General features: G+C 40.6%; 1 protein-coding gene across 4 annotated transcripts; it reads right to left on the bottom strand.

Annotated features, from left to right (window-relative positions):
* Positions 1–150: 150 nt before the first annotated feature.
* Positions 151–18619, bottom strand: Pkc98E (Protein kinase C). 4 transcript variants are annotated; one of them, XM_089738356.1, is made up of 18 exons: positions 18502–18619; positions 18076–18414; positions 17780–17912; positions 17307–17421; positions 13763–13823; positions 12778–12985; positions 12396–12427; positions 11791–11861; positions 11056–11197; positions 10581–10717; positions 10421–10514; positions 9749–9820; positions 8414–8765; positions 8137–8285; positions 7327–7566; positions 7112–7248; positions 6944–7042; positions 151–5471 (listed from the first exon to the last, which is right to left on the bottom strand). In XM_089738356.1, exons 2-18 carry the CDS (start codon positions 18170–18172, stop codon positions 5412–5414), a joined length of 2199 nt encoding a protein of 732 aa, XP_089594482.1. In that variant the 5' UTR covers positions 18173–18414; positions 18502–18619; the 3' UTR covers positions 151–5411. The 4 variants fall into 4 exon arrangements, with proteins under 4 accessions (XP_089594482.1, XP_028033283.1, XP_028033282.1 ...); XM_028177482.2 differs by having other exon boundaries at positions 9749–9817; positions 18076–18605; XM_028177481.2 differs by having other exon boundaries at positions 18076–18605.
* Positions 18620–19930: the final 1311 nt, after the last annotated feature.

Consider the following 19930-nt stretch of genomic DNA (forward strand, 5'->3'; position numbering starts at 1 on the left):
CGATTGTGAAGAGGAGCCGTTAGCAACTTCTCTCAAGTTGAGTCCGTGAGCTCACCTACCCGTCTGGGCTGAAATACCCTAAAGTTACCAGCGTAAAAAAATAAAGCAGCCGCAGGTCCCAGAGTTAATCATTAAATAAAACACGTCGTGTAATCTATTTCATTGATTTAATAGACTTGTAGGATTACATTTATTAATATATTTCTTGTTCTCATCATAAAACTATATATATATTATTTGCATGAGTGAACTAATCGTGAATACAATGAAAATGTCCACGCCAGTACAGCCGAGGACAAATTAACAGTACGCAAAATCAATATTATAATTAAATGCAGTTTTAGAATGATAGCGGTCTCGCCCCCGACTGTACCGGACCGGACTGCAATCCCAACACTTCTAAAAATCATTTTTTTTTGTTTTTTTTTTTTTAATTTAATTGTCAACTACACATCATAACACAAACTATATAAGATTTTATTATATAACTCAACTACTTTTACATCTCAAGGTACAAAAGTATATTGTACTTTTTCGAAACAACCAAGATGTTATTTTGTTTTCAATTATGAGTTTTGTCAAGAGGTGTACCTCAGAATGTAAAAGTTAAATACGAAACAATAACATAGTTTAACGTAAGTACACGTGTATTATATAGACACTAAATTTTTAAACAATCTGTCGCAATGGCAAGACGGCTCGGCGGGGGTGACGCCGCGAGGCAAACCTTCCTTACATCTGTCGAAGCAGTCCTATAGAACTCTTCGATACAGTAATGGAGGCTAATGTACTCTGAGGATAAATAGTGACACTACTATCGGTCATACTCAATTTCGCGAGTACACAGAGATTAACATTTTATCAAAAGTTAGGCGAATTATTTTTGTGACAAAGTCAACGTTTGAATATTTTCTAGATACTAGGTACTTTAAAAACCAACGCAATAACTAAGTATATAAATTGCCTAACAAAATCGTACTGTTAATTATGTATTTGACGAGCAGCGTCGTGGAGGAGCGTGTGCCCCGCGCGCGCCCCCCTACTCGAGCCCACGCAGACAACAGGAAAGGCTTTAAGCCACTTTGTACATTCATAAATCCATTTCTTTGGCTATAAAACACCTCTGGGAAGCGTAAAAATATATTTATCTAATATATAAGCATTTTATTAAACAATAATAAAAATCCTGTTAATGATCTACATTCTTCAAATTCGCTCTTAAATCAATTATAGTACATTTCTAATGTGCAAATTGTAATAATAATAATAATAATTCATTAGTAACAAAACGTTTTAATGTCAAATGTTAGAAAATAATTTCAAAATCAATGTGTAAAAAGCATGATCCGAAATAAAGAGCTTGACTGGTAGACCGCGCACCGAGAGCCGCGTCCGACTCGGCAGACGCGTACACTGGGAGCTTCGCAGCATGAGAATGTTATTGCACCCAATCATTTTATAAATATACATACATCGTTACTGTAAGTTGTGTTAAGATCACTATGACAAGTTACTTGTGTGTGACAGTACTACACTAACTGCAATTAACTGTAGTGATGATGCACCGTATAACGCGACAGACGGGCGCGTCACGCCACGCGTCACGCGTCACGTAGACACCAGTGTGCTTAGTGCGAGTGTTTAACGTTCTCGACAGTGTAAAAGTTAACTCAAAATTGTATGGAGTTGGAACAACGCCCCTAGCGGCAAACGTTTACACTGTCTAAAACGTTAAAAACTCGCACTAAGCTCACATGTGCTGGTTTGGACGAATGTAATTCGTTACTCTTCATTACCCAGTAACTATTTATTCTATTGCACCTTTCGTAGCAAGCATTTTATGCGCATTTCTCAGAAAACATCTCCCAGCACACTACTATGTTTTCGACAGTTAAATTACACAAATCAAACAAAAATAATGATTTATTTAAATATGTATATATATATATATATATTGCACGGATTTGGTACTTTGGCACGATTACGTTTTGGTAACTTCTCTTTCAAAAATAAGAAATAAACTAAATAAAGAATATAAAACAGTATTGAACTGGCTCCTCAACGAGCCGCAGTCCCCTGGATTGTTCAAATTATTCGCATATGTGACAGAAGCGTACCAACCAGTTAATAGCAAAACATGGGATTTTTCCAGATTCTGTTCGTATGAAAACAATGTCCGCATATTTGTAAATGATCTTTTAATACTTTTCTTTGAATAGTTCACAAATAATGTACTAGTTTATATTCTAATACATATAATGGTTTCTTTACACGGAGTTTATGACAAGATTGAAAATAAATCCGAGTAAATCGGTCCAGGAAATATAAATTATGATCCGAATTAAAGAAAATGATGCGTCGGTTGCCACGACAAAGTACTTGCTCGTTTGTGCAAGCACACATCACTACAAGAGAAGTCGCTGAAGCCAATTTGTACAAATCACTAACAAGATCCGCGGTGACGGTATCGACAAAAAGGACACGCTGTAGGTTTAGATATATAAACGAACGAGCTCACAGCACGTCCGACGTTGAGTGGTTCCTGGAGCCTATAGAAACCACAACTCGGATGCCGGCGCCCGTTCAGTTATTTTCAAGAGTATTGATTTGGTAATTGATTAATTATGGCATTTTCGATTAAAATGCAGGAAGAAAACCGGGCTCATTTACAACATCGGCGGTAGCCGCCGGCCGCAGTGGCAAAACGGTGCTCACCGCTGTGTCTTAAGCGTCCACTACTATAATCGATCAACATGTACCTTTTTGTCAATGATGATATTTCAACTATACCTATTTTAAAAATAAATTTGATTATAAAAAAATATAAGTAATATGATGCATAGTCATTATTTAATATTGTAACATACAATATAATTATACACTAGTGTGAAGTGAGTACTAAATATATTTATCTGTATGGCGTTTTAGCTTAACTACAACTCGGCCGTTGCGAGTGCCGAGGAAACCGTATTCTGCGGCGGCGCGAGCCAGACTGTAGGCCGAGCGCGCCCGAGCGGACCCGAGTACAGCCGAGCACAGCCGAGCGGACCCGAGTGTCGCCGAGTACACCCGAGTACAGCCGAGCACAGCCGAGCGGACCCGAGTGTCGCCGAGTACACCCGAGTACACCCGAGTACAGCCGAGCGGACCCGAGTGTCGCCGAGTACACCCGAGTACAGCCGAGCACAGCCGAGCGGACCCGAGTACACCCGAGTACAGCCGAGCACGGGGGAGCGCTTGTGATCGCGGGCATTCACGGATCACCAGCGCTCGAGATGTTTACCTCGGCACACGCACACACGCACCGCTCTCACACACGCGCGCGCACATGCACACATCCGATAAAAACACACAAACAGTGAACAACACTCAACATATTAATATATTATATTTTTTATAATCGAGTAAATAACACGACAGTGACGTCACAGCTATAACTATAAAACTATATTATATAATATATATATATTATTACATAAATGATGTATATAATAATGCATAAACAAAACAGTGAATTCAATGAACAACGAAACGAGCGCATCGGCGGCGGAGTCCGGAGGGGCGCGGGGGCGGCGCCCCGGGGTTCGCCCCCGCGCCCTTCCGTGCGCGCGTCGTTTTCCTCGTCTTGTATTTTCGTTATTGTGTGAAGATTTCATGTTCATAAACAAACCGGGCGTATAGACATATAAACCTTTGATCTTTCACGAGGAAATTATAAAATGTCCTGATTGGTAACTATTCATTAAAAAAAAAAAGATTTAAATAAAAGTCAAAACACGACAACGGGAACACGTAAAGAGAATTACCATTTTTTTAGTTTTTTTTTTCAAATTTTATTTAAATGTATGTGTATATTTTATTTTAATGTTACACTAAATACTACGTAAAGCATCAAAATTTGTGCATCAACCGCGACAATCGCACGAGGCCGGCGGGCGGCCGCTACAGAACAAATCAAAAACAAAAACTAAGAGAATATAAACTACAACATCTAAAATATATTTCGACTATAAAATTTATGTTTATTTTAAAATTAACACCTTTGGTTTTGTTGAAATCTTAAACTAAAAAGTAATACTTATGAATACGTCGCGACTCGACAGAAGCGGTGCCGCGGTGCCGCCCACAGAATGCGATCCATTTCCAAATAACAACAAAACACATCAGACGGTCAGACTGTCGATGATCCATCACGTGAACGCACGTTACAGAAGCGCAATGAGTATTAGAACAGACAAGTTTACAACCAAACCTAACACAACGCACGACTAGAAGCGACAAATGTATCAATAACTAGGAACGAACCCGCCGCGGACCCTGGTCCCCCCCTCCGCCCCCCACCCTTGTAAATGTGCAAGTAAAACCACCCATTAATCGTTAATAAAAAGTAGGTTTTCAATGTGTGCAGGGGACGAGGGGGGCGGGGGGGGGGGGGGGGGTTCTGCAGTATCCTCAAGGGCGTGAAGTTAATTTAGTTTCGTCGTACCAGTGCCCGCGGGAGTAGCTATGTATCCTATGTATAAATTAAGTAACATAAAAAGCACCAATCGCAGGTGAATTTAGTAAGCCAAATTATAAGCACACGACATGATCGATCGGTCCGGAATATTTACAGCAATCAATAGTTGGCCAAACATATTTCATCATAGTTCAACGTCCACTCGTGGTCACATTATAATTTATCAATTAGCCTGACACTTGGCCGCACGGACGGTCTCTCAGGCGGGAGAGAGCGCCAGTGAAATAATTCCAGACGCAAGTTAGTGAGCACGTGCTGCGGACCACACGCCTCGCTACTCCTACAGTGTGGCTAGTGTATATACTTTCTCTCTTGTGGACAGATATTTATCATAAGACTTCAACCGTGTCCTTTCCTTTCACAAAAATAAATCTATAGTTTGGCGACGCACCGTGTCCTGCTCGCACGGTGACGCGTCTAAAATAACAAATACATCATTTGTATTAACATGCAGTAGGGTGAGGATAATATTAATAGTTAAGGACTATGTAAACGAAGTTGCAGTAATATTTGAGGTTCGAGGGGGAGGGGGGACGGTGCCCGCGGACCGCAGCACGATGCGAGCGCGAGGCCGGCACCGCCCGCGTCTTTCCATTTCATTATATTATGAGATTTCACTTCGAGTCGTCCTTTTAACGACGGCCGAGAGGTTAAATTTATATTTAAAATGATTACCCATATTAACATTTGGTAAAACTAAACGAGATTTAGATCAGATCGATGATGCGAGTGTGTGCGGGGGGAGGGGGGCCTCATTAATTCGATTCATATAAAAACAAGGTAATACTTTGCACGTTAATATGACTAGAGAGATGGCATGCACTGGGCGCGTGGCGACAGGACAGGGGGAGGGGAGGGGGAGGGAGAGGGAAGGGGAGACGTGTGGAGGGGTTCAGGCGGCGGGCAGGGGGTTGAAATCCTTGTTCACGAACGAGAATCCTCGGAACTCCTCCTGCGTGAACAAATAAATACATTTCAGAATGTAATTATTACACTAATTTTGAAAATAGGCATACATTTCAGGAACCAAATAGTGTAAAGAAGACATCCTCATTTATTGACAATGCCAAGGGAAAAACTCAAGCACTATTCAGTTGCAAGATTGATTACTAGCATCGCAGTACGGACAGCCTGTGCCTGTGGTACAGTTCACAAGAAACTGTATTTGCACCTTATTGAAATATTTGCCACTTCATATACTCAGCGATGAGGGAATTTTGCCCCTGAACCCCTCAATGCTTTTTTCATTTATGATCAAATCACTCGATTCGAGTGCTCCTCTATTAATAACTCCAGACCTCCTCTTAAAATGTGTCTCGTTTCTCTCAAGATCTAAGTATTGTCAGTTCCAACTTTGTACTGCAGTCAGTACCCATACCTACCGTTTGCCGCTACTTGTGGTCTGTAGAGATTAGCCGCTATGGAAGTTCCTTTAAGTACTTTTATTTATTCATTTATTTATTTTTTATATTGTTCACAAAGATATTTTTAAAACTTTCAATTTAATATTATTTTAAAGTAATTCATTGCAAAGCCCTGTAACTATAAAATATCGATACTGTAGTTATAATAAAGGAAATAAAGGGGTAATTTAAAAATACATTATTGATAATACTTAAACTAGTTCGTTAAGAGCGACAAGACAAAGAAAAAAAATCAATAAAAAACGGTGCGCGTGCAGCTCCGCGCACGTGGAAGAAGTCAAACTTCTTTTGCGGAGTGTAGTGTTGTTTTTTTTTCATTTTTCATCTTTAAATAAAATTTCTCTTGTAATAGGGAACGCTGTGTATAAAAGAAACGACCTAGCTCACTTTTTCCGTTCTCTCTCTCCATGGTCCAGTGGCTCGCGGGATGCTGTCTATTTTTTGACTCTCACTCTTCCTAAATTGTATATTTTTTCTCTAGCCGTAACGAATCTGTTACGAGGGAGTGCTCTGAGGAATTGTTCGAGATGATACCGGCATCTCGTTTTTACCACCGCACCGCCCGCCACCGGAGTAGAGTTCATCCATACTACCTGGAGCCGCTGCGGTCATCCACAGTGCGCTTCCAGAGATCTTTTTTGCCACGTACCATCCGGCTATGGAATGAGCTCCCCTCCACGGTGTTTCCCGAGCGCTATGACATGTCCTTCTTCAAACGAGGCTTATGGAGAGTATTAAGCGGTAGGCAGCGGCTTGGCTCTGCCCCTGGCATTGCTGAAGTCCATGAGCAACGGTAACCACTCACCATCAGGTGGGCCGTATGCTCGTCTGCCTACAAGGGCAATAAAAAAAAAATAAAAGAGTTAAATTCTACTCTCAACGCTCCTAAAGAAATTTAACTTCAAAAGGTAAAAGTGGACAATAAACTAAGCATACAATTGCAAGTTGGGTATATAAAGCGCAATTTGCAAGGTCCAGAGCTGTTAGAACGTGCAAGTACCTGGTTGATGGTCCGCAGCACGTCTGGCGCGACGGGCGTGAGCACGGGCTCCTCCTTGGTGAACTCCGCGTCGAAGTTGACGGCCTCGCGCTTGCTCTTCTGTAACCGAAAGCACAGCTGGCACAGCGCTCCCTCGGCAGCGGACCCTTCCCCCGCAACCCTACGCACCTTGGGGCGGAAGGGCGGCCGCAGCTTCCTCTGGGCGAGCGCGTCCCAGTCCACGTCGCGGAAGAACGCGTGCGCCTTGATACCCGCCGCGCCGCCGCACACGCCCAGCCGCCGGCTCGGCGCCTTCGTCATGAACCCTGCGCACGACGGTGTGGTCAGTGGGCCGCCGGTCGCCGCGCCGGACACTACGCCGGGCGGGCGGGTGCCGATATCACCTTTGAGTATGGAGACGGCGTCGCGCGAGAGCCACACGGGGTAGAGCACGTCGTCGTGCAGGATGGACTCGAACAGGTCGTCCTCGTTGTCGGCCTCGAAGGGCGGCTGTCCGGCCAGCATCTCGTACAGCAGCACGCCCAGCGCCCACCAGTCCACGCTGCAGCCGTACTCCTGCTCCTGCAGGATCTCTGGCGCGATGTAGTCCGGGGTCCCGCAGAACGTGGTGGTGGTCACGCCGTCTACAACAAACAATTTAAACTTTTACTCTTTTAAATCAATAAAAACCCTACCGGAGCCTAAGTAAAATATAAAACATCCTAACATCGGTTAGGGAGTGGTTAAACGGTAATTAATTGAAAAACTAACGTAAAGTGGGGATCATATAATGAGTGAACGAGTAAGGACAGAATATTGTGTAGTGAGTAGCGAGTGACCTTGTCGTGAGTGAAAGTGTATTGAGTAGTAAGTGAGCTTGTAATGAGTGAACGTGTAGTGAGTGAGCGTGTAATGAGTGAGCGTGTAGTGAGTGTAGGTGTAGTGGGTGTAATGTGTGAGCGTGTAGTGAGTGTAGGTGTAGTGGGTGTAATGTGTGAGCGAGTAGTGAGTGTAGGTGTAGTGGGTGTAGTGAGTGAGTGTGTAGTGAGTAGTGAGTGAACTTGTAATGAGTGAATGTGTAGTGAGTGAGCGTGTAGTGAGTAGCGAGTGAGCTTATAATGAGTGAACGTGTAGTGAGTAATGATTGCGTGTGTAGTGAGTAGTGAGTGAACGTGTAGTGAGTGAGCTGTGGTGAGCGAGTGGTGGAGACCTACCGATGATGCCCTCCTTGCACATGCCGAAGTCGGCGAGCTTGCAGTGTCCCTCGGAGTCGAGCAGGATGTTGTCGAGCTTGAGGTCGCGGTAGATGACGCCGTGCTCGTGCAGGAACTCCAGCGCCAAGGTGACTTCCGCCGCGTAGAACCTGCGGGGGCGTACTGCGCGCTAGTGCAGCCGCACGCCGGGACGTGCCGCCGCACTAGGACTAGGACCGACCACTAGTAATCATTCAAAATTAAAATTAGCGATGACAAGAAATGAATCGCGACTGACCTGGCGCGAGGCTCGTCGAACTTGCGCGCTCTCTGGATCTGAAACATCAAGTCCCCCCCGTCCACGTACTCCATGACGAAGAACAGACGGTCCCTGGTCTGGAAGGCACAGTGCAGCGCCGTGAGGAAGGGATGCGCGGCCGCCAGGGCCAGCACGCGTCTCTCGGCGAGCGTGCACTCCGCGTCGTCGTCCTGCAGGATGGCGTCCTTCTTAAGGACCTTCACGGCGAACACCTCCTCCGTGCCGCGCCTTTCGGCCAACATCACTTTTCCGAAAGATCCTTTCCCGAGGACCTTGATGAACGTGAAGTCCTCGAGACATGGCTTCTTTAACCCTCCGCATTCTGTGTCCCCTGTTCGATGGTAACATTCCAATACATGTTATATATTATCTAAATCAGATTGCTGTAAAGGTAAAGAGCCTCAATCGAGCCTAAAACTGAATGTACGTTTGTGCGTCTGCGCTTTCGATCCGTTCATGTCATTTTGAAGTGAAACTTCTTTAGGCGCGTTGAGAGAAAAATTTAACTTGCGACGAGCTCGTTACGACTACACAGAAAAGGTGCAATTTAGCAAAAGAAATTTACGAATGAAAAATGAAGAAAACCACAATACTATACCGCAAAAGAAGTTTCGCTTCTTTCACGTGAAGAAATAATTTTTTCAAGAAATAAAGATGTCTATTTTTTTATAGGAGAAATGAGTACATGTAGTTTATAAAAATCAGGCATTGAACGAAATGCAGTGTGCGTATGTATGCAGTGTACGTGTACATGCAGTGTGCGTGTATATGCAGTGTACATATGTACGCAGTGTACGTGTATATGCAGTGTACATATGTATGCAGTGTACGTGTGTACGCAGTGTACTTGTGTATGCAGTGTACGTGTGTATGCAGTGTGCGTGTGTATGCAGTGTGCGTGTGTATGCAGTGTGCGTGTGTATGCAGTGTACGTGTATATGCAGTGTACGTGTATATGCAGTGTACGTGTATATGCAGTGTGCGTGTGTATGCAGTGTGCGTGTGTATGCAGTGTACGTGTATATGCAGTGTGCGTGTGTATGCAGTGTGCGTGTGTATGCAGTGTGCGTGTGTATGCAGTGTACGCATATATGCAGTGTACGTGTATATGCAGTGTGCGTGTGTATGCAGTGTACGTGTATATGCAGTGTGCGTGTGTATGCAGTGTACATGTGTATTCAGTGTAATGCTATAGAGGACTACCACTATTGCAACACTCCACGTGCACTACAATCGACAGCTATGTGTCCCATGATTCGAAGCCAAAAAATTTACTAAAATATTCTTATATGAAAAAATAAAAAGTAACGAGACCTTCTGCAGTAACAAACAGCTGCATGTCGTGCCAGGGGGGGCGCCACGTGCCCTCCTTGTCGCGCACATCTACTGGTGGGGATCAACGCAAAACAATCGTTCAAAAAGCAAACCAAAACAAATGAATACGGAACATAACAACGGAGTGACGCGACTATGTCAGCTTCGCCGCGCGTTGCTGCAGTCCGGGGGCTCCAGCTGCGCTGACAGGGTCGCGTCACTCCCCGGTCTACGGTCGGCAAAACAACAAGATATTTAAACAAAATATTATTCAAGCACTCATATTCTTTGAGAATTTCAATTCAAGCAAATAAAAATGGTTTATGAACAATGTAAGACCTACTATTTCGTTCTATATACAGGCCGTTGTTTTTGTGTGGACGATAACAAAAAATAGCGATCTCAGGGGCCAAATGTTTGCCACAACAATTAAAAGTCAATTTGTAATCAGTTTTAATACAAAAAACATCTCAGTGAAAAGCTATCGCTATATTGCTATCATAACAAACTACAATTTCTTATCTCATTGAGAACGTCCGATGAATGATTTTCGCTATTTTCTGCTCGCTACCTGACCTACCGAGTGCCGGGCTGCGTGTGGCAACAACACTACACACTGTCACACAAACATAACATAAACATTGACAGTAAATGTGGTCCCGGTACGCAAACCTTTATCGTCTTGTTTGTCCCCTGCGTCCTTGGACTCGGAGTCCCCGGACGACGACAGCTCCGAGGATCCTTCGAGCAGGGCGGGGTTGAGATACTGCGGGTGAGAGAGGCGGGTTACACAGTGGCTCGGCGGCGACGGGACCTGAGGGGACGATGTTACCTTAAAGGTCTTCGGTCTGGGGTTCTTGTCGGGCGATATCCCCATCTCGTTGAGCAGAGCCGCCATGGCCTTGGTGTTGGTCCCGCAGTTGTTGGCCACGTTCTTCTGGCACCGCTTGTGGACGTTCATTGAACACGCTGCAAAACGTCGCAGTCCGGGAATGGATCGAATATGATTTGGTACTTTCTTTTGCGGACGTCACTGACTAGTGGGTAATACCTTAAATTACCTTAAAATACCTTAAAACGGCCGTCTGGTGTAGTGGTAAGTGACATGGTCACTACACAAGGTGGTCGCGGGTTCAAATCCCGCCAAGAGGAGATATTTGTATGATAAATATAAAATGTCTTTTCCAGGGTTATGGGCGTATATTAAATATATGTATGTGTATAATAAAAATGTTACATTTATTTCCGTTATCTGGTACCTACAACACGCACGGGCCCAGTGAAGGTGGCGCGATGGTTAGTAATACCTTCGCACTGCAGTCCCTGCTTGATGAGTCCGTAGAGCAGCGAGCCGCAGTGGTCGCAGAAGGTGAACCGCTTGTAGGAGTGCACCACGAAGCGGTGCGGCACGTTCACGCTGAAGCCCTGCCCCACCGCGCCCGCGCCCGCCTGTGCCGCACACCACACTACAACTCGACACTCGCAACAACCTATATCTACTAGTGTTCCTGCAAGCCCATGTCCTTCTTCAAACTAAATTAGGGACCAAATGTTAAGGCTTCGTCACACAGAACACGTACTGAGCGCTGCGTTTTAACGTCGCACTCTTTTCATGTCACACAAATTGACTAGATGAGCCTAACGCTCCTTGACGCAACGTAACATCCGCCAAATCATAGTGCTTTTCGATAGCAGTGTGAAAATTAAAAAGTATTAAGATGTCGAGTGATTCCGATGTGGCATTGTATAAGAATGGGTATTTTTTAACTAACTTTATCAATTTTTCGGGCATTATCCAGTATTTTAACACACATTCACTCGGACGCTAAAATCGTACTCATAGCGCTGGCTCTCTGTTTGACAGTGTATTAACCCTAGTAGTACAACACATCTCGGCGTCATAGCGCGCCGTCAGTTTAGCGTTCTGACGCGCGCTAAGTACGCGTTCTATTTGACGAAGCCTTTATATTATTATGTAGGCGGCTGCGAGGGAGCCGCGGGGCCGGCTCGCGTTGATCTGTTAACAAACATGATCGCGTTACCTCCTCTTTCATGCCGGGACACTTCGTGACGATGAGGGAATGACATCGCTTATGCAGCACGCAGGTGCAAACTGTGAACAAAGTGACGACAAATCAAATTATTAACTCAATCCATTTATTTACTTTCCAAGTACGATTCTACAAAATGTATACATATTGTTACAGCGGAAATTGTCTTTAGAGTGAAGCTCTCTGATTGCAACGAACGATGACAATTGAACTGATGAGTCGAGGTCGAGACCGGTACAACATTCCTGTGATACAACGGCTGGGGTTGTTTATTATGTTGCCTTTTATATTAATTAGTTAATTACTTCCGATTGCGATTACGATTACTTACAGTATACTCATTTTTTTATTGCTTAAACGTGTGGATAAGCTCAAACCCACCTGATGTTAAGTGGTTACCGAAGACCATAGACATCAACAACGCTTGTTGTATGTTATTAAGCATTTGTGTCATATAATTGTTTAAATGTATAAAACTGAGCGAAAAGTCTGCTCAATCGGTTTTGCAACTTTTTATAATAAAAAGATAGTGACTGAAAATTCGAAGTTTGTTTATTTTCAAGCCTAACTAGTTGAAAACTTATTTAAAATCTTACCTTGACACTGGTATCCTTGCTTGCCGATGCCCCTAATAAGGAAAGTTCAGTATTAAAACCGCGAACTTAAATATAATTTATCGCATATTATATAAGTAAACCCTAAAGGAAACGTTAGGAGGTAATATTCCGTATCCGCGCAGAGAGGTCGGAGCAGCGAGAACAAGGCAAGTGGTACCGGCTGGCAGTCAGCCAACATCAGATGGTCTGTGAGTTTGCTCATCCCAGTTTTTTTTTTAATAATGATATAAAGATAGCCGTTGTATTCAATAAGCTCGTTCACCAGTAAATATCTACGCAATGACGGCTACCGGACCTGGCATCAGAAGCGCCTCGTCTGGGAACAAGGGTTAGCGGATATGAGCGCGTGCATTCTACGTACCATATGAACTCCCGACAGAGGCTGCAGAAGGTGGGTTGTCGAAGGAAGGTGGCCATGAACTTGTGTCCGTTGACCTGGTGCACGCGGCGACGCATGGCCCCGCGGCGCCGGGCGAACCCCGCCCCCTCCTTGAACTCCCGGGGAGCGCCGCGCCCCCCGCGCACTCCGCGCGTCCCCCCGCCGCCCCCGCCGCCGCCCTCGCCAGAACCTGAACCGTGCGCAAACGACATTTATTCTATTTCAAAATCGTTTCCTCCTTCAATTACAAAATGCTTTTACTATTTCATGAGACACAGTAAGTATTTTAGTAGATTTCATGAATATTCTAAGCCTAAATTGTGTATACAGTATCTTTATATTAACTAAATTGAGCAAATTATCTCACAATCCACCAGATTTGAAGAGAGTATCGACGACCAAAGGCACCACAACGTAAATAACTCTGCCTACCTTGAAATATGAGTTGAAGTCGCATCTTTCAAAATGGGACAAAGCTGACTTTGAGTCATATTATTTTTTATTACCCTTGTACGCAGGCAGACGATCTTACGGCCCACCCCGATATTAAGCAGTTACCGTGGCCGCTGCCCATTGCTATTAATCTACCTATGATACCTTTCCAAGCGAGTCACAATGTACAGCAACACCACAAAGAAAAATAATACTGAAGAACTTGCAATATAAAATTGTCACACAAGACATTATGGACAGAAATGCCAGGATAATGTCAGACTTAAATTGCTGTAAAAGTATCATGTTTGAGATAAAACAAACACACACACACAAACACCCACATCTAGTTACAATTACACATAACAAAAGTTCATCAATAAGTTTGGTCAGTTTCCAACTTCACTTCATCATTTTACAGTATATCCATTTTAGTTTATACTAAAATATTAAATATAATTTGTCATGTATTTTTTTTAGGTTGATGCTACGGACAAGTAAATAACGATTACCTATACTAAGTACAACAACTGACCTTGAGAATGCCATTTCAGATCTATTTTCAGATGCAGTTTCCCCTGCGGCTCTAGGTCCACCTGCAACAAAAACATGTATTAACTTTCAATCTTATATATTATTCAGTCTTTTAGATAAACATATATTTATAATTAAAACAATTAGAAATAATACCTTATCTTAAGAATTCTCAAACACATGACTGACGCTTCCCAAACCAAAGATAGGAATTTCTTTCAATATAACTATGATTTAAATTATTATGACCTTATTTAAATAATTTTAAAAACCAACTTTTCGTGTGAAATTTATTTTTATTTAATACTATGTTAACTAATTTAGAAGACCAATTATTGTTGGTACAAGCTTACCACCCAAATCATTTAGCCTAAATGAGTTTAAAGGCGCGCTAACTTACAAATAGGATGACTATTAATTTTATGTGTTACGAGATATGAGACGGCCTTTCTTTTGCCAAAACGAGAACTACCTCTGAGGTAAACGGAAACAATATCCATGAAGTAATCCAGCACCACGCCGACACTTGTCACATTTGTGTTGTAGTGTTGGGCTGTTTCTTTTTTGTTGTTGACTGTTTGCATTATCGTTTTTACTTATAATGAGATGATATTTATCATGTAACTTATTTTGGTCAATTTATAACTTCTTTAAATGTGCTGTCTTCATTGGTACAACTCTTTGAACAAATATTTAATGAACCAGTAATGTAAAGAAAAGCAACCCATGCGTCAAACGACCGGGATTTTTTATTAAATCACCAGCCCTAGGACCTGTGTTCGTTTTCGGGAATAATTACAAAACGCTCAACACGTAGTATATGTATTTGCACACAAACGCACCTCTTCAACCAATTGCACATATTTAGGTTCAGGACTAGACAATCTCCTTTTGAAATTATTAATCATTTTTTAAATTTTTGTCTTACTTGTTATACTCCACGGAAACTAATGATATTACAGCAGAAACAAGCTAAATTATCTATCAAAACAAACATTATGCCAATTGTTGATAACAATCTGAGACATGACAGAACTCAGAAGTATTTTTTGGGGGTTAGTAATTGTAAAAATTACTAAATTTTTCTGTCTATACTAATTTAAATCGACACATGGCTTGTTTGTAAAAATATAACACTGTAAACCGATATTTAAATTTACTTAACCATTTCAGAGTTATGTGACATGAAGAAATCTAGAGTTACTTGACATGAAAAAACACTTTGTACATACAAAAACCCATATTTTTTCTTTCATATTAGGTGAAGCTTTGTTTAGAATTCTTCAAATTTAAAGCGAGAAAAACCACGGGGCACTTCCTTGGTTGGAACAAAAATAATACAATAATACAAAACTGAGTACAACCCTGCCGCAACCTAACCAGACATCCAATCTTCTTATCTTATCACTAGACTGCTCTGGATAAAGATATAAATTTATCACCTAAGATTTAAAAAGACAGTCCTTACATGTCAGGTAGCATTGAAGGTTGTATTTTACAAGATTCTAAGTACTGCAATACATGTACACTGTGAAATTATGGATAAATCAATAAGGTAATATTCACAATGAAATTATAATCAGAAGTTACGACACTAGAAGGTTTAAACAAATTCATAAACTGCCTTATTTTACTCAGTAAAACTTAGCATTTGTCAAAACTGTAACCTCCCACATTATCCCAATGTTTATGCCTTATCTTGTGGAGTATTTATTGCTAGAAACCAAGAAAAGAAAAAAAACCAGATAATCTATTAAATTTATCACCTTGATGGTAGCTCTATAGTATTCAACAGTCAGTTACTGATTACAATTGAATTTTAGTCCAGTAATCATCACAAAAACAATAGTAACCACAAGATCCAGATATTGATCTTTTACCATCGCACCGCCCGCCACCGGAGTAGAGTTCATCCATACTACCTGGAGCCGCTGCGGTCATCCACAGTGCGTTTCCAGAGATCTTTTTTGCCACGTACCATCCGGCTATGGAATGAGCTCCCCTCCACGGTGTTTCCCGAGCGCTATGACATGTCCTTCTTCAAACGAGGCTTGTGGAGAGTATTAAGCGGTAGGCAGCGGCTTGGCTCTGCCCCTTGCATTGCTGAAGTCCATGGGCGACGGTAACCACTCACCATCAGGTGGGCCGTATGCCCGTCTGCCTACAAAGGCAATAAAAAAAAAAAAAAAAAATATTGATTCTTGTTTTTCTGGTCCATACTCTGTTACACTACTATTCTAGTACAATATGAATATTGAAGAAGCATACTCATTATTTCTTATGTACTATTCACCTTCACCTTCACCTTCTGATTGGATTATTCTTATTGGTGTTATCAGGAGGCTAGCCTTAACCAATTAAACATTATATATTTTTCCATAAATCATTGAAGTCCATGTTATCAAAATAAACTTAAACCTCCTCCACAGAAGTAATAATTGGAATGACAAAAAAATATTTTAAATGACAGCTACTGCCATAACTGATACTGGTTGTGGTGTCATTCTATTTTATATCATATATTGTATTTTATAGCCAATAAAAGTCATTTTAAAGATATCACAATGCCCAAGCCTATTTGTGTGTTTCCCTATTTATAGTTTATTGTACAAGTAGGTATCTCAGTCAGATTCCTATCATTTTGAAACATCTCCTTGTAGCCTAACAAGTATTGTTTATTTCTTCTTAAAGATTATCAAATACTTATCCTTTGAGATGTTGTAAAATAATAAAAAATTTAAATTTCCTATTGTCATTGCATTTACTAGTGCTAGGGCATACTCTGAGCCCAAATGGGTAGTCATCACCATCTTGCCTAGTTCTGCCATAAACCAGGAATGTGTTTGAAGGGTGGAGCAACTGTTCTACTATAAAACTGAGACTTAGAACCCATGTCTCAAGATGGGTGGCAGGATTTACGTTGTTAATGTCTATACACTTCAATAACCAACTTAACATCAGGTGGACCATGAGCTCAACCACCACAACAGGCAATAAAAATATTAAAAAAAACTAATAAACAAAGATATATTCATATAAAGGATTATTAGTTAACCTTTAAATTATCTTTGCAGGGAATCCATGGTCTGACAGGTACCCAGTATAATTATAGATGCATACTGTATTTAAGAAGGTATGTAACAAACTACAACCAATTGATAGTCACTTTGCTACTATTTTTATTGCTTTAGGTGAACAACTTTAGACTCACCTGGTGTGTGGAATTGTTACATGGAACATGACAATAATTCAAATTGCCTCTTCGAGGCGTGGAGTTAATGTCTCAATTTTAGTATATCCCTCATTTTTATGCTTTCCCAGCCTTCATACTCAAATACATTGATACCGTTTCCCCTCTTAGCTTGTTTTAGACAAACTAAAAAACTCAAGCTACAAACCTAAACTAATGTTAGGTCATGCAGTACAATAAATATTATCATATTCTCTGGCACTGTTGTATTTTTACCTTAAAGCTGCTAGTAACAACTAATCAAGCTATATTTAAATTTCTCTCTAGTAAGCACCATTGAGTTGTAATTACTTACCCAAAAGTCTGTGGCATCCTTATCTCGCAGCATCAGATCCTCAAAAGATATTGTGCAATTTGCAACAAAGTCATCAGGAGGGATAGCCGCATCATGAAATACTGTGATCCCCAAACTGAAAGCATTTATTAATATAGGCTACTTGTTTATTCCATTTAAAAATCATAGTAGTTTATACAAATTATTCTTTAAGTATTTGTTTAACTTAATTTAATTAATTTTCAGTGCCAGTCTTGATTAACATCTTTATAAAGTTTTTGGGCAGTTTCAATAAAATGCTTTTGGATAAATATCATTCTCAACACACATTTTTAAATAAGTTTTAAAATAAATAAACAAATGATTATTTATTTTTATATGTTTATGAATTACATTTGAAATACAAGTCATTACTTCAGTAAAATATTTTTTAACAAAAAAACCATCAACAATTATTTGTGACTAAATAAAGTACTTTATGAATATTAAGGCACCTGGAAACATTGTGAACGTCGTGTGAAAATGTCTCGTTCCAGACAGGGTCAAATGTTTTGGCTTTGGTGCTGGAACGGTCCAGGTGGTGCTCGTCGGCATCTATCGAGACGTAAGGGTCTATCGGCTGATCGTCTGCAATAATATGCTCACATATATCTATCCATCTTAGTAAACACTAGGTACATCTTTTACATGACAAACTCTCATGTTGACTTTTATATTACAGGTCAACATTTCGCGAGTCCTTGAATCTTGAACAGTGCATTGAATATTCAAGATGTTGGATTATCCTCACCTGGCTTTCCAAAGGCCATATTGAGCCGTTTCTGAAAGTCGGTTGGCCGAAGACCCGTCGCCTCACATACTTTAACTCGCACCGTGCCACTGAACATGGTGCTAGCGACCAACGAGACGTATCACCGAGACCGCGCCGCCACACGATCACTTCCACGCTATAAACCCACTTAAAATCATTGAAGGAGCTTCATATTTGATGCAAAAACTAAATAAAAATCTTGACAGCGGCGACGAGATCCGCCATGGATGGATGGATATTTTTCTCTATGGGCACAATGGTTCCAGTTTCGATTTCTATAAAAGTTAGGTATGATTGCCTATGGAGTTGAAAGCCCACCTAAAAAATATAACAAAAACGATCTTGTTCACTAATGCTAATAGTACTGTTCATATTGAACACAAAAGTTTTGTTCTCATAACATACAGATAATATGTGAATAACACAAGTTATTTCATTTTTCGACAAATCTGCAGAAACGTAAACAAACAAAAATTGAAACTCATCGCTGGACCACACCTAAAATTGAAAAGCGACCTCGTCCCGTACAATGGGGTAAATAGGGACAAAATCGACCTTCAGATTGAATTTTAAAATAGTTCCAACTAAATAGTCACTGCTCAACCAAAGAAATAAGTTGAGTCTTGAACGTACCTAGGTGATAAAAACCGTTACATTATTTTAATTATTCATTTTAAAGAAATAATCGGTAAAATAATGGCCGTCCCAATTTACCCAGCGTCCGGGGTAAATTGACACGGTTAAGGGTTAAATTGGGATATTTGTAAGGGTTGTCAACTCGCAGTACTGCGATATATAGGTAGGTGCCATATAATTATTTATATGGACCGAAATGATGAACACAATCCATAATTTAAGCACAATACACAACATAGTGTAAATTAAGCTAGTTTCTATTCCGAAGCGATGTGACGTGAATGATAATCAACAATACAATGATCAAAAAAAGTATGTGCATGTTATATTTTATAAAATTATTATTTAATTTCTTAAAAATCACAACTCTGAAACAAAATCATAAAATAGAATAAAAAATAGAAAACAAAAGGACTGGAAATGCAATAATACAATTTTATTTAATCAACATTTGCAAAATAATCTTTGAGCAAGAGTAAGATATCAGGTGAATAAGATAAAAAAACAGCTTTATCTGATTACTGCCAATAATAACAAAAATAAAAGAAATTCTTTCTAAGCGAAATAACTAAACTCAATTAATTCACTCACTCATAATTGGATATCTCGGATTTTTAATTAATGGTACATTTAAAATCTGAGGCCTGTTTTTATTTGTGTGTGTTCATTGTGAATGTTAACAAAATCATGATTCGATACGTGAATAGATTCTGAAATAACAAAAGTTTTGATTCGTTTGAGTTCTTTTAACTTTTAATTTTTTTTATTGCTATAAAGAACATACGACCGGGCAGATATTACAAGGTAAATGTCGCGAAAAAAAAATAATTATATATGTACTTTTCTTTTACCTATAATACTTACATAAACTAACTGATAAACACATTAACCTTCTTTACATCACGCAATTAAGTGATAGTATAGGCTAAAAAATCTATTATAAGATATCAGTGACAACCCTAACAAGCCATCCCTATTTTGTCTTTTGGCGTTCCAATTTTGTGTTTTCTCGTCCCTAATTTTTCCAGTCTCGTTCCAAATTACCCTACATACGTCCCAATTTTCCCCAAAAAGAAAGGAAAAAATATACATTTTTTATTTTGTCGAAATATTGTATTTAAAATAAGAATATTGCAACTTACCGTTTGTTGTGGTATTTCCAGGTGTATTAAAAACTTATATAAACTGTGATCTGATT

The sequence above is a fragment of the Bombyx mandarina genome, chromosome 25 (genome assembly GCF_030267445.1).
Source record: "Bombyx mandarina strain Sakado chromosome 25, ASM3026744v2".
Lineage (NCBI taxonomy): Eukaryota > Metazoa > Arthropoda > Insecta > Lepidoptera > Bombycidae > Bombyx > Bombyx mandarina.

Excerpts from the sequence above, each read along its gene's own strand:
- Pkc98E (XM_089738356.1), bottom strand. The coding sequence starts at position 18,172 with ATGTTCAGTGGCACGGTGCGAGTTAAAGTATGTGAGGCGACGGGTCTT. Across the intron at positions 7,567-8,136 it reads GTGCAAGGAGGGCATCATCG|ACGGCGTGACCACCACCACG; the intron begins GTAGGTCTCCAC and ends TGTTTGTTGTAG. Across the intron at positions 5,472-6,943 it reads TGCTGCGGACCATCAACCAG|GAGGAGTTCCGAGGATTCTC; the intron begins GTACTTGCACGT and ends TTGTTCACGCAG.